We start from the raw sequence: 26922 nt of genomic DNA on the forward strand, positions 1-26922 counted from the left end.
AAATTCAAAATGAGCTAATATTTTAATGTGAAAACCTCTTAGTTTCAACCAGTTTTATTTCTGTTTACGTTATAATTGTTTGTTTGTTTTACTGCACAACTTCAGAAAAAAATAACTGGTGAGGCTAAAAGATAAAATGGGATCATACATATATAAAAAGTCATACATATGAAGTATCCATATCTCCAAATTGCGCATTTCAACTCCTAATATATCTTTTATTTTTTTAAATTCATATTTGACCAACGCATCGCGCTACGCTACGGTCTTTCTGCTTCACACTCATCTGGTTTATTCTCAGCGCACGCTGACGCGAACAGCACAACAAGCACAACCCCCACCTCTCACTGTCGCACACACGCTCTCTCTCTCCCTCCCTACCTCCCTCCCTCCCCAGGCTCGCTCCTCAATCCCGTCTCCCCTCCTCTGCTGCTCTGCACCTGCTCCTCCCCTCCTGCCTTATTATCCTCACACTCAGAGCGCCACTCCGTTCTCGCCGAGTGATGCTCTTCGGTAGCGCACGTCGGTGGGTTATCACTGTCCGCTGGCTGCAGGGGAGCCGCGCCGGCTTGCTCTTTTTCCACTCGGTAAAGCGCTTTGAAGGACAACCGAACATGGGGATTTAACGTTGCTCGCGGGGCTGAGTGAGCTCGGAGGAGGGAAGGACTACAAAGAAGCAATCAAGTCCAATCCGAGGAGAGCGAGGCAGGAGGAGGACGAGAGGGACTCCGCGGAGACGGTCCCACCGGGACGGGGGGCGCAGCGAACGCTTTTCCTCTTCGCATAGTTTGAAATACACCGAAATGCAGTTTTTCGTTGTCTGAGTGTGGAAAAACAGCAACACTGGTTTTAAAGAAGGCCATTGTTCGAGTTGCTGTTTGTCGGCGCCTCTCCGTTGTGATGGAGTGAGTGAATGACAGGGCGCACGGTAACTTCAGCTTCGCCATGAAATCGGTGTTTTTCAGCCGCTTCTTCATCTTGCTGCCCTGGGTCCTCATTGTTATCATCATGATCGATATCGACACTAAGAGGACGATCCGGGTTCCGGCGGCCGTCCGGACCACCAGGGCGCAGCGGGCGGCCCGGACCGGGGCGGGCGGAGGCGCGCAGAATCAATCCGCCCTGCCGTTTATCTACGCCATCACTCCGACTTACACCCGTCCGGTGCAGAAAGCGGAGCTCACGCGCCTGTCTCACGCCTTCCGTCAGGTGCCCCGCTTCCACTGGATCATAGTGGAGGACTCCACTGCGCGCACGGAGCTGGTGGCGCGCTTCCTGGCCAGGTGCGGCGTGCCGTACACGCACCTGCACGTGTTCACTCCCCGCAGGTTCAAGCGCGCCGGCATGCCACGCGCCACGGAGCAGCGGAATGTGGCCCTCGCGTGGCTCCGGCAGCACCGGAGCAAGCGGGACGCCGGGGTGATTTTCTTCGCGGATGACGACAACACGTACAGCCTGGAGCTGTTCGAAGAGGTAACGAAACACTGAGGGGTAGTTGAGAAATGCACAATTGAATGTCTGTTAATCCTCAGTATTTTGGAGACAGACCTGTTAGAAATGGTTCAGCATGTTTCAGTAGTGCAGTTGGAATTAAACTCCTTTTGGGTTGAAGAGCCAATATATGAAAGCAATCATTTATCAATTAAGGCTGTGGGAATAAGATTTCTGGATTTTATTCCCACAGCTTCTTATTATCTTTAATCAGCTGCAAAGATCACATGCAGACCAACACACTTGTTGTTGTTGTCTTCTGCCTCTTTTCAGCCTTGGTGCCACTTTCAAAGATGATTTATTTTGGCCAATTCATTTTTACAGACATAAAGTGCACAAACAGCAGTTTCGTTGCTGCACTGTCTTTTTTCTGTATAAATGAGAAGTAAATGTTGGAACTGTATGGGGGAATATTGCTTGGCAGAATGATGCTTCATTTTCCTGGTCGAGCTCCAGAAACCTGTGCCGTCGGTGCCAAAGTGCATTGAAGGCAGATATTCTCCTAAAATGTATATTTATTTGGTGCTTCGGTGATGAAGGCAGAGGGTTCAAGCTCACACTGACCTGTAATTCTCGATGCACTCACATAAAAACCTGGTAAACCTCCTATTATTCTGAATATTAAATGCAACCCACTTATTCATTTAAAGCCATTTGAGGCTTTCGCACATTTATTCACAACATCAGCCGAGTGGAGCTAAAGTGGTACAGTATGCTCCCCCTATTTCTGAGTGTATTTTAATCATGTTGATCGGGTCCTCACAACCCTGACAAACACCCTGAAGGAACATTTCAGATCGCGATAAAGGCGGTTGTTAAACTAATATGTAGCTTAATAACTGGTGAAATATGGTGCTACAGAGTATATCAGGGAGAGTGTCTGAAATGAGTGAGACAAAACAGATGAAGAGCCACAGCTTCCTGTGATAGAGAAAGAATGCGACAGAGGGGTGCTTGGTTGATACCCCCACATTGTCGTGCATCAGGTCATCCACTCCTTCAAATATTAATTTTACCAATCTACCTGCCAGCAATAGGGGATTGTGTGTGTGCCAGATTCTAGATCCACAACTAGACTGAAGTCTCAGCTAAATGGAATGAAATACTATATGGTTATATTCAAGTCATTCCAGCCTTCAGTCAAATGCAGCAAGTGCTGTTCTAAACATATCGACTCGCTGTCATCTGCAGATCTTCTTATGTCACCACACTTCACCTCCTCTGTGCTGCAGACTTGCAGGTATTGAAGAGAGACGCGTCAACAGCAGCGGCAGCAGCACTAGGGGCAACAAAACAATCCTCTTCCTCCTCGCAATGCACAAACACTCAGAAAGAATGCTGCTCTGATTGCTGATTGCTTGCTCTGATTACTGCCATTCAAATATACTGTAGTGGTACTTAAAAAAACTGAAATTGCTGTAATTTGCTTGAAAGAAATAAAATGTCTAAACTGCAAGACTGTGCTGAAATTGGCTACTTTCACAAGAAAATAGAACTGAAATTAAACTTAAAGTAAAGTTGGTTTTAAACTCAGCTTCAAAAATCCCAAATCTTTAAAAAGTTTTTATAGACATTTTTATTTACACATTTTTTGTTCAAACGGCAGGATACTGTAAACTAGGGGCACCTTTAATGTACACCAGGCTGTCGTCCTTGGACTTGTAAGAGCTGTTCTTCTGGTTTTCTGAGATGTGTGACGAAGAGAAGTGATATAAAAAAATGAGGTCTGCAGCTGCAAACATTGCTTCCATCCTCAGCATATGGTTATGCTTTCCTAATTATTTTACAGTTTGTATCAAAGTTCTCCTCTCAATTTCCTAAAGATTTTGTCATTATTGAAAATGAATAATAATCATTTGTGTTTTTATAATGTATGCAATCGTTTACGTGAATTACTGAGTGACGCTCATCAGTGCGGTGAACCCAGTGGTCAGAGTTTACTCTCTGCGCCTGTGGCACTGCATCAGTTGGATTTGTTGATACCACACCGTCTCTTGTCTGTCTTCTTCCCTATTTCATTACCCAGCTCCTCTGTGCAGGTAATGGCCTGTCATAGAGCGATAATAGGCTGTCACACGACTGTAATAACCTGCAGGAACTGTCTGTGAGCGCCTCACGGGCTGCGGTGGCTGTGTTTATGGTGGGTGGCAGCTCCATGTTACAAACCCTTCTATCACTGAAACGCGTGAGGTAACAGTTACTGTAGGCAGCAAAATATTATTTTCCCATAACCCTATAATATGTCCCAAAGTAATCCATAGTGAGTGTTTTCACACAGGAGGGAAACCTCTGATCTGTCTGACGTCAGTGTTCCCACGTGCAGCTCATTGGCTGATGCTGCAGGCTCCCAGTTAGTTTCTAGAGGCTTTAACTGTCTCTGTTCCATCAAACTGATCAGTTATTTGTTGTTGATTAAAAAAAATACTGGACACAGTAATCAAAAGTCTCTACATTACATCACATTCTACATTATTCTTCTTGAGCATTGGTTCAATCTAACCAAGACTGTCTGGAAGTATTCACTACACATCATGGATTGAAAACTATTTTGGATCTAAACATCGTTCTGCTGCCATTATGTAAAGGTGCTGGGGAGGGCTGTTATAATGGAGTACAGCCCAGGCACTACAGCACAGTACTTCTACTTAGCTACAAACTACCAGTAACGTGTGTTGGACCTGGATACCACCTCCTGAAAAACACAGTAGCACCAAGCCAATATTTAACAAACCTCCCTGCAGTGTGAGGAAGAAGTCGGGTGGAAAGGCATTAAGTAATAGGAGTTAAGGGGTGTATTCTCAATTTCCACACATTAGTGAGGTGTCACGTTGGCTCGGTTTATTATGCATGCGACATGTTCCAGCTGAGTCGCCTCCAAGCAGCCAGTGGAGTGTCAGGAAATGCAACGCTGCTCACGCACGCACGCACGCACGCACGCACGCACGCACGCACGCACGCATGCACATTTAGTATCGTTCAAAGTTGAAGCTTTTTAGTGTGAAATGTGTAACACGTCAGGGAAACACAGAGAAGTAATGTAAAAACACCAGCTGTGAAGGATTCATTTACCAAACAAAATTTTTAAAAAATCTCTTACTTACTAATGAACAAACAGGAATCTTGAATCGGCCCTGGTGCCTTTCTGTGTGTGAATTAGTGTGATAATATCAATCAATCTATCTATATGTCTGTCTGTCTGTCTGTCTGTCTGTCTGTCTGTCTGTCTGTCTGTCTGTCTGTCTGTCTGTCTGTCTGTCTGTCTGTCTGTCTGTCTATCTATCTATCTATCTATCTATCTTGTATCTGCGAAGTCTGGGAAGTGAAGGCTGCTCTTTGGCACTTTTGCACTGAGCAACGTCATATCTGGGATACAGTAAAACAGGAACTGATACTGTAACTCAGGTCTGTAAGTGATAGGCAGAGCAATGGTGAAGGATAGTATCTTTCCACTGAACATAAGCATATGCTGAGATAATGTTGAGATAATCACACAATACTGTAGCTGCTGCGCTAATGGCCAACTTTAACCCCAAAAGGTTAAACTTGCTTTGATCTAATTGTTTCAGTACTGGTCAAATGTATGTTAAGCAGAGTACTGTCAACCTGACTGAACATTCAAGATTCCATCCATCCATCCATCTTCTAAACCGCTTATTCCCTAATGCGGGGTCACGGGGGTGCTGGAGCCTAACCCAGCTGACTATGGGCGAGAGGCAGGGTACACCCTGGACAGGTCGCCAGTCCATCACAGGGCAACACATAGACAGACAACCATTCACACATACACTCACACCTACGGGCAATGGAGAGAGTCCAATCAACCTAATGCACGTCTTTGGACTGTGGGAGGAAGCCGGAGAACCCGGAGAGAACCCACGCAAACACAGGGAGAACGTGCAAACTCCACACAGAAAGGCACCAGGGCCGATTCAAGATTCCTGTTTGTTCATTATAAATGTTCCACGTGTTCAGTCCATTGCTGGGACTCTAACTGCGTTTGCGGTGGAGCTCATTGAATCTTAGCTGCATAACACACAATCAGGAAAATGAAGTTTGGCCTCCGCCCCGGCTTTCCTGAAAAGCTGACTGTGGAGATGGCAGGTTTTCAGCTGACTGCAGCAAGGCAGAGCTGTTTGATTCAGCTGCAGCAGCCTGCCAGCCAGGGAAGACTTTCGTCACACCTTTTTTGAATAGTTGAACTACACCGCCCCTGACAGGTTTGCTGCAGTCACAGTCACTATTTTTGGGAGAAGGTACTGTGGCAAATGCCCTGAGTCGAGGTGTTACTCTGAGACATGTCGCTGCAGTGGTGGGTGTGTGGGGTGAAATGTCAGGGAATCTGAGCAGAAAGGAGAATAACCACCAACTGTCAGTGGTGGAGGACGGTTGGGAGGATAAGAATGGGCCAGAGATTGAGGTGACAGAAAGGTTCAAGGCTTTTAAGGGCAATGTACATGTAATGCAGGCGTCCTGCATCAGCTTTCTGCTCATTCCCACAGATTTATTTCCCCCAAACTTTCTTGTTCACCGCTATGTGGTTGGGATTTGGGCTGCAACTAACAATTATTTTGATAATCGATTTTGTTCCAACGTGTAGATCTGCAGCAGCTCCAGTCAACCTGATGGTGGGAGAAAACCCACGAAGACCAAAGAGAACATGTAAATGCCACAGAGACTCCTGAGCTCCTTCTGGCTGTGAGGCAACAGTGACAACCACTATAAAGCATGTCGTCATATTTTAATGCTGCTGTTACATTTAGTGTCTGTACCGTTTAAGTTGTGCTGTTCTGTGGTGGCACCATTCATCACTACTGTATGTAGCTGATGAGATGATTGCGCAGCCAGCTGACGCTCACGGCAGAATAGATTAAGTAACTTTTAACACAGCGGCAGAAGAGTCTTCACATGATGGATAACGTGAACTTGCAGGTTAACGTTGTCTTTGTTTAATATTTAATGCTCAGCAGCCCGACTAATCAATAACAGCAGATCATTATTGATAGTATCCGTCATCAATTATTATCGATTCGTCGATTCGTTGTTGCAGCCCTAGTTGGGTTTATTATTGAACATCATCATTGTTCACATACAGGCTTGTAATACGCCTCCAAAACACTGGTGTCACAGGCTTAGATGACATGTTTGTGTACAGGTTTCTTCACTACAGGCCTCTATCCCATTTTTCCGCAGAGATCTTAGCCAGACTCGTTTGTTAAAGGTTCACAACACATAAACCAGATACATAAATGCGTAATGATTCAGGAAGCTGCCCCGTCTGTGCCATGCTGCAGTTTGCCAGGATGCCTAATGACCATACTTATGAGTTGAGGTGGTGTATTTTGCGCAGCTCTTATGCCTGCTGCCAGTTCTTACACTAAACCCCACTACGACCAGTGAGCTGCTGTAATGAGTGATATAGCACCTGCTGGGAGGAAACATTCCAGTGTTTCCCCTACCATTATGCCAGTGTTTCCTCCCCACCCCACTTGAATGTCAAGGTAATTTTATTTTATTTTCATGGAATAACAACATAAGTAATTTAAGATAATCTTTTCCCTATATAACAGGTCTGTGTTTTTTCTTTTATTTAACTGAATAGCCTTATGTTATTTATGCAATGTAATTTAATTTAATTAATGTAATTTCTGTCTCCACATTTGTGCGTTAACAATTTTTCTCCATATCACGCACGGTGGAGTTCCATCCTGATAAGCGCACCCACAGACACGAGTGTGCGCACACCTACCAGCAGAAACAAGAATATGTCGCATCAGCCAAAAAAAAAAAAAAAATATATATATATATATAATATATATATATATATATATATATTATATATATATATATATATATTTTTTTTTTTTTTTTTTAAATGCTGCCAGGTTGGTGAAGATGACAACACTTGTTGTACAGTTGTACAGTAGCAGCCGGTGTAGCTTTACTACTCCAAGTCAAAGTAGAGAAAAGAGCCCACGTGCTGCATGTCCTGCCCCTGACAAGCAGCAAAAGTCTAGCCACCACCCAATGACAGGTTCTGACCCCTGGCAGAGGGCAATTTTTAACCTTTTTTTTATAGATTTTAAAAATAAATCTGATGGTTAGTGTTTAGTTCAGTGTATAGGTGTTAAGTTACTGTACAGTAATCATTCAGACGTTATAATATATTGTTATACTGTATTTAAAAAAACATAAACACTATGAAGTGTTTGCGTTAGTGTTTTGCCGCACCCCCCCTACTCCCCCCAAAGCCATGATCCTAGGGGAAACAGTATATTCTGATGGTTCGCTTGGTTGGCCATTTACCACACACACGCAGGAAACTGCTGTCATCCCGTAAACATGTTTATTCTCTTTAGGACCGCTCACAGTCTCATCTCACCTCTCTCTCTAATTTGATTCATTCATTTTCTCCCAGCTCGTTTCTGTCTCCTCCCTTTCTTTGATTGCCTCTTGCCATGCATATTAATAACACACGGATTAAAAAAACACTTGATTAAAATCGCACTCAGCCCAGCCACGCTACCACTGGTACCGGTGCGCAAACAGCACAATGACGAGTCTTTCCCCAGGGCAGGAGGCAGGAAGCAAGAACATCCGTAATGGATTTCATATACCCCATCATTAATAGTCGCTTTTGTGTGTACACACAATTCACTTCTCACCTATTTGTTTGCGGGGAAGGAAGTCAGAGTTGATTACCCGGGCGAGTCGCCACGCTCCCGAACAGAGGGTCATGGCTGCGAGTCAAATGAAATGTGATTCCTCTCAGCATCATATTTTACACTCCCAGCTTTTCTTTTGTTTACTTGTAAACACCAGAGTAAGCTGCCGCTGCTGTATTTCGCCAGGTCTCGCAGGTTGCTCACAGCACTCGGCTGCATCTGAAATTATATTTCACATGTGGGGAAAGATGGATGACTTGTTATCGTAGTGCAGCGCCTGCCCTCTGGTGAAGTTATCTATATTGATAATGAGACAGGAGCTTTTTTAATGCATCATAGCGTCTGCTGGTAGCTCTCAACACAGGGGCTTGAACTGAACCGAGGGTCTCAGAAGCACATTGAACTGTTAATGCAATGACTGACTCTCCTCCAATATGTTTGCTCCTGCGTTTGAAATCTATCGCTAATCTCTCTACTCAGAGGCACTAAAATGGACTCACATCATAAATGTAATTACTTGAGAGTCAAAAATCAATAAACAGTAATATCAGACATAACAACAGACTCCAATAAATGCTTATTTACAAACAGACACGCTGTGAATCTATCATTATGAGAAGCAATTCTCGTGTTGCATAAGCAGACAAACGTGAGAGAAACAGGTGTGTTTAACAATCGACCCAAGAAAATAATTCCAAATATCTAAACATACCTACCTAAGATTTGTTAGTCTTTTTAGCCACAACATAAGATCTATTTAAAGGAAAACTTCACCGATTTTCAATGGGGGTTGACCAAATTGATTTCAGGAAGTATTTAAGAATGAAGGGACATTCTGAATTCTCTATTTTATCTATGTAGAGAAATTATCATTTATGCTTCTAGAAAAAGTCTTCTGAACCATGTTAGAAGACTTTTTGCCTCAGGTTCACAGACTACAACTAGTGCTTCCTGGTTTCCTCTGTACCTGCCCCAGCATTGGTCTGGCTGAGAGGGGGCGGTGCCAGCCTGCTGGGCTGATACTGCTCTGTCCGCCATTGTTTTCCTCGCATACCCTTACAGCACTAATATTTAATGGGCGGAGGTCCCGCTGTAGATTATTTAAACAGTGAGTTCTTCAGCACAGTCTGTTATTTGGGGTTAGTTGTATGAGCCAGAGTAGAACGCCCACGAGTTACGCCCGTGCGGAACCGGCACCCGTAGCAAAGATGCATCATGTCTCTGCGCTGACCTGCGGCTGTGACAGCTTTGTCTGTATCATACAAGTAACTTTAAATATCAGACTGCTCTAACACTATAGAACTCACTGTCTTGTGAACAATCCAGAGCAGGTCGCCTGGCCATTGAATATTAGTGCTGTAGGTGTATGCAATGGCGATTCGTTCAGTTGCGCTCCGCCCCCTCCCAGTCTGACCATTGCTGGGGCAGGTACAGAGAAACCAGGAAGCACTACTACTACTACTACCCATAGCAAACCATCTGCTTAGGCATTTTAAGGGAACAATAAATAATTATATGTTAAATATTTTCTATGATAGTGTCTCTTCATTCTTAAGCATTACCCAAGGTCGTTTTGGTCCTTTAAAAATAGTATTTACAATGTGCACTGCTTCTACGGCTTCAATCAAATAAATATTAATAATTAAAATATTAATTAATAAATATTAATATACCGCCTACATTTGGTGAGTACAGACTGTGGGATGTTGTAACAGACTGATACTGGGCAGAGAGGTGCATTTACACCCTGAGGTCTAATGAAAATAAACAACTGAAATTACAAATAAGTAAACTTCTGAGTCTACAAGTCATTATTGGCTGTGTGTAATACTGGACAGGGATGGGAAATGCAGGCTGATCCAGGCAAGGGAATGCTGCCATCACAGATCACACAAATTACTCTAAGATAAGATGACGGTCCACAGCTGTCAGGAAGGTGCTCAGCATTAAGCTAACTGTTCTCTGGTGCAGCTAAACCTGCTGGACTGCAACCTTCCACCCAGCAGCTTTGTGGTGGGATCAACAGCCCAACTGCTCCAGGCCACTGGTACAACCTAGAGGGGGGGATTTAGAGGTTGCTGTCAATCAAATTTAGACTGAGCAGCAGCTTCCTCCCCCAAAATGAAGGGGACTGGAGGAAACAGCAAGGTGTTAGGAGATCTGCAGTGATTTGCATTTTTTTAATATACAACATTTTTAAATATATACAGTAATATATAAAATATACACATAGATTACAAGGCCGAGTTGCCCTAAAGAGCAATTTAGGTTTTAACCCTGTCTATTCAGCAAAATTCTATGGCCCAATCATTATTTCTGTAGTTTTATATTTACATGACTTTTTTAATTTCTTTTTTAAATTTAATTTCCAATAAACTAAACAAAACTGTATTTACATTAAAACAAACCTTTAACTGTCCTGAGGGAGTTCTCACCAGCTCTCACCCACAAAAAATACTTTTCAAAGTCCCACTGTGTGCTGTCAAAGCAACCCCCAGTACTCTCTTCTCCCAGTTCAGTCCCCATGGGGGCAAGCTGTAGCACTTGTTCATGATGACAAAGCTAATCAGAAGGGTCAGCTCTGTGGTTTCTGGCTTGAAAGGGTTTGTTTCCCCACATATGGACTGATATACTGTGGACTGCAGGAGGAACATGGAGGACTGAGAGCTGCACAGAAACCCAGACACCCTATTGATTTTACAGAAGAGCAGAGTGCATGTTTTACCTCATTTTCCACCAACTCTGTGTGTGATGAACAATGTTTTTCCATCCAAATAATGGTTTATCTGTGTGTGTGTGTGTGTGTGTGTGTGTGTGTGTGTGTGTGTGTGTGTGTGTGTGTGTGTGTGTGTGTGTGTGTGTCTCTCTCTTCTCTCTCTCTCTCTCTCTATCTATCTCTCTCTCTCTCTCTCTCTCTCTCTGGCTGTCCCGTCCTGCTTTCCCTTCCTTTTCTTTTCTTCCCTTCCTTCCCTTCCCCTCCCCCCCTTGTTCATCTTGCTCTCTCCTGTCCCTCTATCGCATTTAGGTACACTATGACATAGAGCATATTGGAGAAATGCTACTGTATGAATAATGATTTGCCTGAAGTGTTTTGAACTTTGTTGACAGTGAGGAACAGGGGGATAACTGGCAGCAGAGAGCGACTGGGCAGCAGCCAGATGCAGGGGAATGGAACCTCTGTTTAGCATTGAGGTGTTAAAGGAGCGGGTGCACAGCTGCAGTCACAGCTGCCGAGTCAAGATATTAATTGAACTTATTCAAATGTTTCTATACAGCAGCTTATTTTTGGAAGGATTGTTTTTTGTTTCTGTATGAAATCTGATCTGTGTTTTATCAATAATTACGTGATTATTCTTCATCAATTCTTTACCAATGTTTTGTAACTGTAAAAAGGGATAAATATGTAACAAGTAAATTAGTATTGTTTAATACGAATAAGAACAAGAATAAAAATGCCTTTATTAGTCCAACAGATTGGAAATGGCACCTCACCACAGCAACAGGACAGAAAACAGAGAGAAACCATACAAACACCCATCCATAAACAGAGCAAATTTAGTTACCAGTCTGATTGTAGAGTCTGATAGCAGCAGGTAGGAAAGATCTGCGATATCTCTTCTTCACACACTAAGGTGCTTAGTCTATTCATGAAGCTGCTCTCCAGAGCCAGTGGGTAAGAATCCTGGTCCAGGAGAGATGTACTGTGCACCGTGTCCAGACCACTGGTATTTTTCATAATTAAAAGTCATAGTCATGAAATTGCCATCTTACTGGGTTTTACGGTGCACTGGAACAACTGATGCATAGTGAACTGAATCACTGAATCCTTCTAAAATCCCTAAACCAGGCACGATTAGAAAACATCTTTCAACTTCTCTCACTAAACCCGAATCTTGGATCTCCTGCTCTGAAGCTGTTCCCGTAACGATGATGTACCGGCCTGTGAAAGACTGGGTTCTCTTGACTATTGTCGCTGTGTTGATTCATTTTTCATTGTATCTGTCAGCATAACAACACGCTCAGCCAACCTCCACTGTCTGTTATAGCCTGAAGGTACAGTAGGAGTAAAAGTCTGTGCTGCAGAATGTTCCTGTGGCAGCAGTGATTTGCAGATGGTGGCAAGAAGTCCAGCAAGTGCTCAAGCCATCGCCACCAAGCAGAAAAATGCACCATCTGTTGAAGCACTTTCACCCCACAGCTTCAGTCGGCTCCTACACTCTACCAAACAATTTGACACTGAGAATCTTGATATGCAGAATAGTTTACAAAAGTTGAAAGTGTAAAAATTCCCTTTTTCATCAGCAACTAATAAGTTCTATATATGTGCTAAGTTCCACTTGGTAAGCTATTTCCCTAAATACATGTACATGGGGTAATTACTGCCTGTCATGCAGTCATGTCATTGCTCCTAAAATTGATTTTGAATCTATCACCCAAAAAGGAAAATTCTATAACAACAAACACAGTAAAAATGAAAGCTGCTTCCAACACATGCTGCCAGATCACAGACTTGATCTGCAGTCTGGCGAGATGGGCATTTTGTTGACAGACATCATTTAACTTTGACTGTGCATTTGATTACGGATGTCTCCAGCATCTGAATGCTTCATGCAGAACTCATTTCAGATGCTTTTTATATACATACTAAGTTTTTATTATTATCATAGATAATATTAATGTCAATGTACTGTAGAGTTGATTCTGACCCTGGGTAACAAATCACTGCAGTCTTGAAATTACTATAACATACTGTAACATTTTCTACATGGAACATGTTCTTCTTCAACTCTTCAGTACAGTATGTGAAGTATTGCATAAAGCTGAAGAGGTCGGTCATCAAAGACATAATATCTGACAGATGGTATCTATGTGATTTTAGCAAGCAATCATGTATCGCAATCATTTCGCAATGATAGATAAAAGGATTGACTGTCCAGAAATGTTTTATATATTTGACAAAATCCAATGTTTGTCTTCAAAGTGATGAAGATTGGCTGCTGCTGTAAATCCCTGATGGTTCTGAGTGGGCTTGGTTCCCCGCAGACTTTGTTTCCACTCTAAATCTCTCTAATAATGTCTCAGACTACTCTGAGCTTTGAGGGCCAGCATTCGAACTCAATGATCATTAGCAGTCAAACTAGGACTTAAGAGCTAAGTCAAAGATAACGATCCAACTCCTGGATTTATCTGTGAATGATTCAACTTCTCCTTCTTCTTTTTTATGTGTGTGTTTTTTACAAACCAGAGAAGAAAATGATCTGAGAGAAAGGAGGAGGGTTTGTAGCATCACAAAGGCAAATTCAAGGCGCCGCACTATTAATAAGGCTTCAAAGCTGCTGGCGTGGTTCAGGGACCTGAGGCAGAAGAGCCAAGGTGTTAGGGTGCAGAGTAAAATAGATGAAAAGAAGAAAACAAATAAAGGAGAAGGGAGCCTTAAAGAAAGGCCAAGATACTACTCTGTGGGGTGAGGCCTTAACTAGGTTCATTTTATCCATCATGCCTCACTCAGCTGAATCTACAGATAACGTTATTTATCAGAAGATGGAAAAGTCCATTCCTGTTCTTTATACCATTGTTAGAAACACATCAGGCATTCATTTTCAGCTCAACTCTTTATGTCCTCTAATATAAACTGCTGGTAGGTCACACAGAAATTGATGTGTTTTATTTTGACAGCTTTTATCAGGATTTGTGTTTCATTCACATTTTTGAAAGCACATTCTTTATTCCTCACTATCAGTCATCTCATGTAGGTAGTGCGGCTTAACGTAGCTCAGCAAGGGAAACAGGCCTGGCTGGAGGATCCCTGTCACAAACAGGATCACAGATACTGAAAGCCAAATGGAAATAGGCTTCTTATATCCCATCCCCACTACTACTACTACTACTACTACAAGAACAAGAAGGGCATCTGGCCAGTAAGTACAGTAGAAAGAATAGGGTGAGTGGTATATTTTTAAGAGTCTAATTCAGTGTTATTTTTGTAGCACCAATTCACACCCTGAACAGGTCGCCAGTCTATTGCAGGGTCACACAGAGACAAACAACCATTCACACTCACATCTATGGGCAATGGAGGGGTCAAATAACCAAATGCATGTCTTTGGACTGTGGAGCCAAAGAACCCAAAGAGAACCTACGAAGACCATGCAGAACATGCAAACGCTACACAGAAAGGCACCCGTGCTGCCCCGGGAATCAAACTACACGAGGTGACAGTATTACCCACTCCACCACCATGCTGTCCAGAGAGTTTTTCCTGGATTCAAACTGCCTCAATTTCTCATGTGTTTTCATGTAATCCATGACTGACTCCGAATTTGAACTCTGCGGGGATCTCACCATCTGCTGCAATGCTCCTCTAGTATCTCTTTGCTTCTGAGGAATCTTTATGACTCCAACTAAATGACTGAAATGTGAAATGTGGGATCTCCCCCGATTAAGGTGATCTGGATGACTCTTCACATCCCTGCTTCAACAGTGTCATAATTTTCATCTACTGCGTGCAGACAGAACAGTAAGTAAGATCAAGGGAGGGGTCTGGCTGTGTTTGTGAACATGAGATAGTGTAAGCCAGGACATTGCATTATTAGAGAGAAGCTGTGTAACAGAAACATTAAGCTGTTAGTGGTTGGCAAGGGGCCATTCTACCTCCACGGGAGTTCAGACGTTATAATAATTGCTGTGTACGTCCCACCCTCCACTAACGCCGACACAGCTTCTAAGACCCTGCTCTCAGTCACCAGCAGGCTGCAAACACAGCACCCACAGGCCCTCTGTCTTGACTCTGGGGACTTTAACCACGCACCTCCTTCAGCTGCTCTGCCTACATACAGTACATACACCCAGTATGTGACCTGCCCCACCAGAGACAATAAAACCCTGGACTTATTCTACATGTGACACCAAAGAGGCCGACAGCGCATTCTCCCACCGCTGGGCAGAGCTGACCACAACATCAGTTTGCCTACTTGGCATAGGAGTAGAGGACGCTGTCATCTTCCTCCTACATCAAGCTCTTTCTCACCTGGAGAAGACCGGCAGCTCTGTGAGGGTAATGTTTGTTGATTTCTCTACTGCCTTCAACACCATCCAGCCAGTGCTTCTGAAACAAACCATCAAACTGGAGGAGGCTGGTGTGGACTTTCATCTCACGAAGTGGTTTATGGACTACCTCACAAACAGGCCACAGCTTGTGAGAGGACTTTGTGTCTCACACTCTGACCTGCAGTGTGAGGGACCCACGGGGGACTGTACTGGCCCCCTTCCTCTTCACCCTCTATATGTCTATACACGGACAGCTGTGTTCTGTAGGAGTTCTCTGATAACTCTGCTATTGTCGGACTGATCACCGATGATGACGATGCAGAGTAGTGTTCCAGGGTATACCGGTATTGATTTTGTACTGCGGTACTGAAGCATTTAAAATGATACTATATTGCATTTGCATGGGACTGGTACTTGCAGTGCCACCGGCAGCGCCCGCAACAGCTTGGCGACTGTGTGACTACTTGTTATTCATCCTGGCATGTGGTGTATAGATATTTTATGTTGGAGGAGTCTGTTCATACTGTAAAGGTGTTTTTGTTTTGTTACTCTCTATTTTGGCTACTGGCTCTTTTGGGTCCAACCAGATTTAAGAACCCCATCGTCAGAGCATGATACGCACCACACTTGACACATGTTTTTCAGGTATTTATGCCAATTTGCACAATCTTACCCTGCTGTGGAATCACAAATTACATATCCCATTGGACATTTAGTAGTTTGGTGGTGATGCAGAAGCAAAGAAAATTGTCCAAAAAGAAAATCACAATGTAAAAGATGGGAACCAAATGTCACATTACCATAATGATTACAATAGTAAAGCAATAGTTACTCAGTGATTTGCAATTACACTAGGTTCACTTTGTTTCCTTGATGCTGATTTTTCTAATACTTTCTTAACTTCCAGTTTTGCTCAGTGTCTTGCTTCGTTCCATAAAATTACCAGAATCTGCTGCTGCAGTTTATAACTTGACACATGTTCATATTCATTATCTCACTTAGCCAATTTTACTATACAGGGCAGGCATAATGCTAACAACAGCGGACTGACATCTCTCCATGACTAATGCACCAACCTAGCTCTGAATTAAGTTTTCACTTTCTCTTTAAAGGCAAACTTCACAGATTTTCAATAAGGGTTGACCAAAACGACCTCAGGTAATATTTAAGAATGAAGACACACTCACAATGCTCCATTATTTCATATTATTATTTCTCCCATTATTCCACTCTGCATTCTGTAACTTGTCTGGGCTGCACTCTGTATCATACAAGTACATCCATGTTTTTGATTTGCTTATTTTTATTTTCCTTTTAATTTTATAATAAATCACACAAAAGATAACTCTATCATCAGCCTCTTTATGGAAAATCTCAACCACAGGAAGCAGCGAAGCACTGCTAATAATGATTTGGTGTAGCTGTGTTGTTGTCCTGGCTTGCTGGGGGCTGTTTGGGTGAGTGACGAGGACCACAGCCTGAATAAATAAACTTCAGTTGTGTGCACACATAACGACAAGCTACTCGTGTCACATACTCTGGCAATCGCTGTCTGTCTTGTCTTTACACTAACCACTGCTCTCATTCTTCCTCACAGTACCTCGGTTGTGAGCAGGTTCATTCACTGTGAACTGGGAGGCCTCTTCATTCAAATCCGGCAAACTGACACACAACCCATTGTGTGTTGTTGTTGTGAATCAACGAAAAATGCATGTTTGTTCATTTTTCATTCATCCCTTGATGGTGTTTGTCATCCCTAGGTGATTAAGCTCTTTACACACTTTGCTAAAGGTGGTCAAAGAACCACATTCACAGGAAAACACAACCTTGGATTGATTGCATTTGTGTGCAATATATCATAATAATATATAATTAATAACATCATAATCCTATTTTCTTTTACCCTCTTTATGCAGATGCGTAGCACTCGTGGTGTATCTGTTTGGCCAGTGGGATTTGTGGGTGGCAGGGCATATGAGCGCCCCCTGGTGTCTGGGGGTAAAGTTGTGGGCTGGTACACTGGTTGGAGACCAGACCGACCCTTTGCCACGGACATGGCAGGTAAGAGACTACTCACACACATACTGTGAAATCGTAGCTATACAAAAAAATTGTTGTTGGTGTGTTCACTCGCTGCCCTCATTATCACATACATGTGGGAGCCTGTTCCAGCTGATTTAGGGTCAGAAGTCAGTCTGAAAGTCAGACTCGTGAAGGTTGTAACCAGTTTTCGGACACTTCTGTTGCTCAGGATCAAGCACTTGGTGACTCTTTTGAGAACTAGCACACCTTTTAGTCTGTTATTAAAGCTGCCTGGATGCTGTTGGACTATAGAAATGCCCAGAAACACAGAGGAAACATGCAGACTTGAAGCCAGCTTGTTCCTGCTGTGGTGGCAGTGCTAACCAACCATTGTACTACTGTACTGTGCCACCTCCTCTACACACACACAGTAGAATTATCTCCTTTCTGACAGTTTCAACCTTAAAAATGAAAGACTTATAACTTTTAAAAATTAAATTTACACCAGAGCTTGAATTGTATTGAAATGTGGCTAGTGAGTGTGTATCCACACGCAGAAATAAATGCACATAGACACACCATGAAATAATCTATAAATAATAAGTATAAACAAAAATCAAACAAAATCATACAACACTAAAATAAAAAAAATCTGTTGCTTTTTTGCTCTATTATTAATTTTGTTTGCAGTTTTTTATGTCTAATTCTAACCAGAAAATGGTACTTTACCAATTATGCCTCAGGTCTGTGGGTTGCTTTAAGTACTGCTCAAAGAAAATCCGCTGATATGCACTTTACACAGTCAGACAATGGAGGTTACCTGAGTGTACTGTATGTCGTTACCTGGATGTTCAGTGACTTGTATCGGAATGCGAACATGGTGTTGTTATCACATTTACTGTAAAGGGCCAAACCAGGTCCAGAAAAGCCATTTGTACTCTGAGTCAGCATCTACTGTACTTTGTTATTTATTGCTGTGGTGCTAGATACTGGTACAAGATATAGAAATTGGTGTTTAAACTTTCTACAGTGTGTGTGTGTGTGTGTGTGTGTGTGTGTGTGTGTGTGTGTGTGTGTGTGTGTGTGTGTGTGTGTGTGTGTAGGGGGGTAACTGAACCACTCTGCCCTGGCGGAGGGAAGGTTTGTTTTGAAGCTGAGTGTATTTTTAGGAAAGTGAAATGATGCGGGTGACGGCATGGTACAGTTTCCTCCCACATCCAAACACATGCAGATTTGACATTATACAGCAGGTTTCCCCTAGGTTTCAGTGAGTACTGATTGCTGAGTGACAGCTGGGATAGCTCCCAGTTTGCCTGTGACAAAGACTAAGAGATAGAAAGAGAGTAAGAAACTGTTCGGTTAAGACTCCTCAGCCTATCTTGACCTACACCTTAACAACATATCACCAATAAGTAAGTTATATATATATCTCCGCAAGAATGCTCAAAAAGATGTCGTCTAAGATCCTTCCCTAATACCGGAAGTGAAATATGTAAACGTGTGTTTGCAGCAGATGTCCTTCCACATCTCTGTGCACAGTGGGACTGTGATTAGACGGATGAGAAGCGATGAACAAATCAGTCCTCTCCTCTGGGTTCAGGCTATGGACTTTCTTTTTTTCCTTTTTCGATATTTTATTTCCTCTATTGACAAGTTCACTGATTACAGAACAGCTGAAGTGCAACTGGCTGGAACAGCTGGATTGTTTTGGCATGCGGGCTCTCATCAAGGCAGAGAACTATGCCCGGCGGTCTTCGGTTCTGAGTTTAACTGTGGAGATCACACAGATCTCCCGTGGAGCTTCTGTTTTCCATGGAATAATTTGCCATAAAATGAGATCAGATTTATCCACTTTAATGTTCCGACTGTTATTCCTCCACAGAGGAGCTTGCTTCATAGTTGATTTTTGCAATAAATCCCAAAGCAGGATTGCAGAGCTTTGCTAAATAAAAAGCACTAGATGGATTCACAATTTAGAGAACCCTGTGGAGTAAAAATGAAAGCGTCAGGATTCTGGAAACTCATCAGCTTGTGTATGTTGAATGTAGCGAATAATCTCAAAAAGACACTTATTTTTAGTACATACATTATTATGCATTATGTATCATATACACTACGATCTTTTCAAGCTCATTGTTCTTTTTTTAATTTCACTTTCTATATTTCATACTTATTCCCTTTACATTTGTGTTGCTGTAATATGAGGTCAGGCTATAAATGGCCTTGTTGTGGCCACTGAGACTAGCATTACTACAAAAGCTGCAAATTTACAGCATCTTTCTCGATGTCAGTATAGCTAAGGCAAAATGTTTACTGTAGGCTTTACATTCACATGTTCTATACTGTATATGAACGTCCCACATTCACATTATGCACAATTCTAATACAGATTGGGCTCAGATCAGTGTTTTTCATAACAGTTGTTCCTAGTGTTGTGGATTTGTCCTGTCTGAGAACATGCTTTCGCAACTGGTCTCTAAGACAAGTGATTCTGACCCAGAGCTCTTGTCTCTGTGTCTCTGGTGTGTGGGTCTTGTAGACCGGGGGTTATGATGGAACATAGAGTGCAGTGTCTGTCAGTAGACCCTCAAAAATGGTATGCTGTGGCAGACGGTACCTGGCCATAGCTAATGTAGGTCCCTCCTCTCTTTAACATAAAGGGGAGCTGCTCTGAGACTGAGACACTCCAGAGCTACAGAAACATATGAAAATGACTTCAATGTGAATTTTGCATACAGAGACCTTTAACATGATCATAAACACAACACAGTTACAATCATGTACTGTAAATGTCATCTGAATGAGTGCCAGACTCCACTAACTACATGCTGTGTTGTCAATAATATTGAAGTCTAAAATGACTGTACACATGTATCATCTCAAACACGTGGGCTACAAGGCTGAAGACTCAGCATTCATGCTCTCACATGCACACAAACACAGGTCTGCCCTAGGAGATGCTAGTTTGACTACAACACCTACAATACCTTTTCTTTCCGTAGTCCAGACCCCATCCCTCCACCTTCCTCCTAACCATTCTAATCTCATCCTCTCTCCCTGCACCCCCCCCCCCTTCTGCTGTAATTATCAACCTTACTTTTACACTCTGCTATATAATTACGCTGTCACTTTTCAGGGCTTAGATTTACTACTGTAGCTGCATCGCAAAGCTTTTTTTTTTACATTTGAATTCAGAGAGAACAACAATGGCCACGCTGAACAAATGGCCCAAACTTTATTCACTCTTAAATTATTATTCATAGGATTTACAATAGGGTGTCTGCAGAGTGCTGAGTGAGTGCCAGAGTGTGTCCTAATAGAATTGTGTTATACAGTGGGGTATTGTTAGCAGACCACTAAAGCCTCCCATCTACTGCTCTGTCTCATTTAAGCAGGCACAATGAAGTCTGAACAATGATGGTGCGGAATACTGTTAACCTCCATGAATGTGCAAATCAGTGAATATATGCATGTGCACACACACACACAGATTACATTATACACCTATTGGAGTGAATACGAGTGGAGCGAGCAAGCGTCGTGTTGACAAGACATAGGCACATTTGCTCATATTCAAATGTGCCTGTAGATGCTGCATCTTTGGGTAAAAGTGCACACACAGCAAACAGCATGGACACACAGAAGGTCTGTGCCTCTGCTCAAGTGGCACTTGGGCCTTTGGGAGTGTTCCGTGAGATGGAGACATGAAAGTGTTTAACCCCCAGTAACCCCTGGTGTTTGTACCACGCTGGTGAGATGGGGAGATGAAAGGTGCAGAAAGACAAAGCTTAGATCCGTCCGGCTGCACTTGAGAGTAGTAAGAGTCTGACTGAACAGATGAACAGAGGGGGAACCAGCGTATTAGGAAACCCGCGCTAGAATGGCTGTAGGACAGATGACATGCATGTGCACTATTACAAACATTGTAGATTTCATCTGTAGGATGGATTCTGCTCCTATAACACTTGTCTATCTAATCTGTGTTTTCGTGAACTTCGGCAAGTGGGATTTGTCTTTTTTTTTGGAAACATTTTGTTGCTTCAGTACTGTAATACTACATGGAACCAAATTGTGGCATTTGGGATCAGGCTTTTGTAGGACTTCTGTTTCTAAGTTTAAAAAGTAAACAGTATGTGCTATAGAGTAAAATCAGGTTGGGAGGTGCTTAAGAGGCTCACTTTTTTTTCTTTTAACTGAGAGATTGACAACAAATCATTGCTAAAGAACCCACTCTCCATAATTCTACTAACTAGTGTTTGTACTAATTAAAATCAGCTGTGATTGCATATAGCAACTTAGTACTTAGTACTTTCAGTAGTACTTGTACTTTGATTAGCCATCTGTACTGTAACAACGGCCAATCACAAGGAGCAAGGAGCATCTCTTGATTCAGTGCAGAGGAAGCACTGGCTGCCACACAATGAAACATTTGTTTTTTGGGATTAAAGACAAAAATTTCATAATACATACTGTACTGTGCCATGTGCTTGGAGGTGTTTCAGGGCAACAGACTGAGCAATGACAAAAGCTTTCTTCACAGCAGCACCTTCTTCTGTAGCGGCTCTGAAGGAGTCCTAGGATGTTTCCAAGTAATCCTCTAGTATTTGTTGTGCTCAGAAAAAGGTGTGACTTTAGGGCCAAGTCTGATGAAGCATCAATGCTCAGCAACGACACAATCATGACTGAAATGTAAATGTGTTTATTTTGACGAGACCGTACTCTGCAGTTCAGTTTAGACACATAGCGTGTTCACAAATGTGCACAAAGTAGAAGTTATGTTTCGCGTTTCATGTCTCGTTCCTGATTCGCATAATGAACCACAGTGAGGCAAACACTGCTCTGCCACATTTTATTAAGCTGCATCTTGAGCATTTATGGTGTGAGGCACAACAGAATGAAAAAAACTAATATATGACAAATGAATGTGGTGATGGAAATAATCTTCCTCTGAGTGCAGACTGGCAGCGTTTGAGTTGTATCATGATTGCACAGTTGAGGTTGGCCTGTGTGTGTGCATATATACAGTATATATCTGGAAATTATATTTATATATAATCACATTTTTCAGTTTCCCAAAGTGGTTTCACGTAGAATCACTGTTATATGCAATGATGACAGAGGTTTTCTAAACAGGTAATTTATTTTTAGCTTAGGATTTTATTGTCACGGCGCTGCAGCTGCTGAGCGTGTGTTTGCGTTATCTGTTTTTTGCCCCAGAGGTAAACCCTTTTGTGTTTCATATCTGCCTTTTGAATTGAAAATGAACCACAGTCGATGGGGATGAACACGGGGCAGGGAAAGGAGAGGCGACAAAACGGAGAAGGAAAAATATATCAGATGGATGCACTCTTCCTTCAAAAGCTTCCTTTCGGCTCCACTGCCACCTGTGAGGAGGTTATTGGTCCCAGTCATAACAACTAATGTCAGCTAGTGGCTACAAATAAAAAAAAAAACAACTGCTGATACTGTACCTATGCACAGAACTGCTACTATTTTTTATAGAACAAATAGCTTGTCTCCATAACATGTATGTTATTCTCTTACATAATCATGATCTAACATAGACACATACAGCACTGTGGGGCCAGTGGCAAAGTGGGACAAAGTTAGAGTAGTGAGATCTGGAATCAACATGGCTCTGATAAACCCATGGACGTATCTTAGACTGGAATATCTGCTTTTGCTGAGCTGCATTTATCTGTGATGAGCCTGTGGCTTTGCGTACACATTTGCATTGGAAAATCTTATAACAGCCCAATATAATGATGGCACTGATATCACATCGGAGCCTGTGTGTGGTTGTGGTAAAAGCTTTTGTTTGTTCTTGAGCTGTAGTAGTGAAACACTATCTCCTAAAATACTGTAATAGTAGTTATAAATGAAAAATGGAGCTGGTGTCTAAACCCAGCATGTCTGATGTGCTACGGGAGGAATCGACGGTCATGTGATGTTGACCTGACCTGAAATGCAGCAGACGTGAACCTATAGAAGAGTGATGAGCCAAAGCCATTTGCGTGTCCACAGTTTCTCTTTCCCTCAGCGTGACCTACCCTGACACCCTCATTACTCACAGCACTGCTGTCTGCTGGCCATGTGTCAGTACCTCCCAATAACTGCAGCACTAAAAAAAACGTGGTGCTCAGAGGAGGCAAGGCTGAAGATTTCCTAGGAGTGCAGTCCCAAACTAGTGCACTGATTGCCAAGCCGTGCCACCCACTGATCATTAGCATAAATAAATATTCAGTAATTATTCAGCAATCCTGCACATGGACGCTCGCAGCAGTGTCTGGAGGTATGATCCTGCCAAGCTGAAAATGAGAAAGGAACTGTCTATTTGGGGACAGTAGCAAATGTTTAAAACTATTTACTACAAACAGATTAAACTGTATATTAATTCACAGACTGACTTGTTCCTACTGTATGAAAGACCACAGGTTTTCAATAATTTGTTAACAGACACGATAAATCCTTAAGAAATTCTGAATGGTTATTTTTATGTTTGTTTAGGCAAATTTTTGTCTGTTTTTAAGTTTCCTAAATTGGAAATTTCTGCTGAAATTTGAAAAATATTTATTCTTATTGGAATTGCAATGGTGTTAAACAATGAACAACCATTATCTAGCCACTGTTCTAGGATTAAGTTCCCAAAGTGAAAAATCTCATATCAATTATAGTTTTTGTTCTTTGATTTTTCCTTTCTTTATTGTCCCAGTATTGTCAAAATCGTCTCAGTTCAGTCGTTAATGATGTCTTTGTGGTTTGTTTAAATTCTTTCTTTTTGGGAGACTCATTATACACAAGTGTACAGTGCTTTGTACAAATTTGTGTCTGATTTAATTCCGGCAAGTAAAGTAATCAGAAACATTGAAATTACATGACAGAGTGGCAGCAGACGATTTGTGCTCCACAGACGTAATTTATAGTGGCTAAAATGCGAATGTCTGACAGCTTTTATGTGTTTTCTCAGAAGGTTGGGAACGTTAAAGCTCAGCAGGTGAGGAGAAGGTGTTGATGGCTTCAGTGGGCGGTGTTGAGGCTCCACTGTGGGGTCTTAAAAGGAAACAAGGCTCCAAGCAGTGGTTGTTATGGTTACCTCAACTAACAAACTAGATAACGTAGTGATAGTCAAGATATGAGTCAAACTAGCGAACAAAAGTGTCATCAGTTACATTCAACGACTCGTGCAGCGTCTAAAGCAAATCTCTTCAGAAATTTTTCCAGCATTTTCCACAGCTCCATCTCTGAGTCACTGAAGGATCAGTGAAAGGTCGCACCATTAGGTTGTAAAAGAGACTCATAGTGTGTCAACTCCAGCCTGGGGTCAGGACGCATTGGATGTGCGAATGGCGTCTTCTCTACACACGTCAATGGGCACAAGGTTAAGTAGCAGCGAGGGTTTGCTGCAGCTTCAACGGGTGATCTGTTGCATTCAAGTCCCACTAGTACATGGAAGCGTCCACGTGTGCTTTCAGATGGATTCTTATTACGTTCATTTCTACCCAATTACAGGCCTTTCTAATCAGACTGATTACCACACATCAGTTACAGGTCAGGCTGCAGCACACGTCATGAGCGCTGCGTTCTGCCTCAACCACAGTACAATTACCCTGGTTAGACCCCTGTGGCAAATAAATTCCATATCAACCATATTATCATCATTAGTCACACTGAATGCACTCTCACATTTTCTGCAGCAATTATCACAGACCCATAATATGCTTTTAATTCATCGCTGGCTCACCGTCTCCTCTGAACTCCCCTCTCAGGTTTCGCAGTAAATCTCCAGGTAATCCTGGCAAACCCACGGGCACAGTTCAAGCGGCGCGGCTCCCAGCCAGGGATGCAGGAGTCTGACTTCCTGAGGCAGATCACCAAGGTGACGGAGCTGGAGCCCAAGGCCAACAACTGCACTCGGGTCAGTAAACACCGCATTTGTAACCACACACGAATGACAGCACATTTTTCCATATCCCTCTATCACTTACACACTGTACAGTAAAGTCCATCCACTCACCGCTAGTTATACTGTACCAAGGACTGGCAGTGTAATGCCTTCAGGGTCCAGACTGCAAGGAATAAAAAGGATTTGCAATCTAAGCAGACAATCAAATGAGTTTGATATTATATATAATAGATTATTATTTGAATGGATCATTTATTAGAGAATGATTTCTAATAAGTGTGGTATCAGACTGCAGATACACATGATGGATGATACAGATTAGGGCCTAATATCAGCCTGAGTGATGTGTCCTAATGTACTGTAGCCCTCGTGTGTTTGTGTGGGGCCATAATAGCGTCTACCCTCACAGCACATACTAACCATAGGGCATCTCTCCCCACTACTGACAGCATGAGTCATGCTTTAGGCCGGTGGCAGGAGCTAAACTTAGACACATACTGCTCGGATTGGACAGAAATGATGTTCGAGCATTTCTTTAGTTGTGTGCTCAGACGGCTTAGATCGATGCAGCTCATCTCAAATCGCCACGGCTCCTGTTGGCACTTGGTTTTATGAAGCCACTCATCCTTTTGACAACCATCACAAAGCTGCCTTAGAGGACTTCTGTGATAAATGGATCCTATTAGAGTTTTACCTTTCAAAAAATGCATGACCTGAAGTCTGTGGGTTGAAATTCATTTACAGACTTTCTTTACAGCTTTTGGGAGATTGTTTTATTGTTTTTATCTGATGCCCCAGATATAAAGATCTGGGTCTTTTCTAAATCTGATGGTAACAACATATCCTCTAGAAGTTGGTCAGTGGCCGTCAGGCAAACTGTGGACAAACAAAGGATGTGAATAAGAAGCTTGACTGCAGAGTGTCGTGATTAGTAACCAGCAACATCTTCATCAAGACCCCTGTTGCATTTATGAAATCTATAAAGATGTGTCATGCTACAGCCAAAGCAAATTTCTGACCTCAAACTCATAGAAAGCGTAAAGCAGCAAGGAAGCCGACAAGCAAACATCCCTGAGCTGCAGCTGTTGGTTTTGGGACTAGATTATGCTAATTAATTCCCAACTTCCTAGAATTGTGACGCCTGCTGTCGTAGTGGCACTATGGTTTGATATTAGACTGTGGGCATTAAGGCTGGAGAACGTGTTGTGTGAGAATGAAGTCCATTACAGTGCGACCTGAACAGAAACATTAACACTTTGATTTTATTGGATGCTTTGCTTATTCACACAAATTGCCCTAATAACCACCCTTGGTTGGATTTATTGTTTCTGCCATTTATTCTGCAGTCGGTGTATTAACTCTGGAGGGAGGGCTGTTCCCCTGCTGGTTATTTGGTAGCAAATAACACACAGCTCTGTGTTTTTAGTGTTTTCATGTCCAGCAGAGTGAGTAAACGTTATCATTTCCTCTGCTGGACAAGTCGCCTTCCTGCCTCTGTCCTTCCATTTCACTGCAGACTGTAGTTTTAATATGAGTCCTGCCTGAAATCAACAAATGTAAAATGCTAAATTTACTGCTTCGCCATATTTGTGGAGGTCACATTGTGGCACCAGGGAGTCCCAGGTGGGTTATGGGTAAATGCTTCCTGTGGGGAATAGGGTAAAGGCCCCTGGGGCGCCTCGATCATCATTTACAGCTGCCTGCTGCTGCTGCAGACAGTTCAGTGTTGAAGCTATCATCATCATTATCAACCCCATTACACTAATGGAGGTGCCCTGCCGCTGATATTAATAGAGC

The 26922-nt window shown here is 42.6% G+C and overlaps 1 protein-coding gene across 1 annotated transcript in view; it reads left to right on the plus strand.

Annotated features, from left to right (window-relative positions):
- Positions 1–428: 428 nt before the first annotated feature.
- b3gat2 (beta-1,3-glucuronyltransferase 2 (glucuronosyltransferase S)) overlaps positions 429–26922 on the plus strand; it is a 32592-nt gene continuing 6098 nt past the window's right edge. The window contains exons 1-3 of the mRNA XM_029175104.3: positions 429–1473; positions 17117–17261; positions 24989–25137. Coding sequence (XP_029030937.1) covers positions 946–1473; positions 17117–17261; positions 24989–25137 — 822 coding nt within the window. The 5' untranslated portion in view covers positions 429–945. The remainder of the gene's footprint in view (positions 1474–17116; positions 17262–24988; positions 25138–26922) is intronic.

Source organism: Betta splendens, chromosome 15 (genome assembly GCF_900634795.4).
Source record: "Betta splendens chromosome 15, fBetSpl5.4, whole genome shotgun sequence".
Classification (NCBI taxonomy): domain Eukaryota; kingdom Metazoa; phylum Chordata; class Actinopteri; order Anabantiformes; family Osphronemidae; genus Betta; species Betta splendens.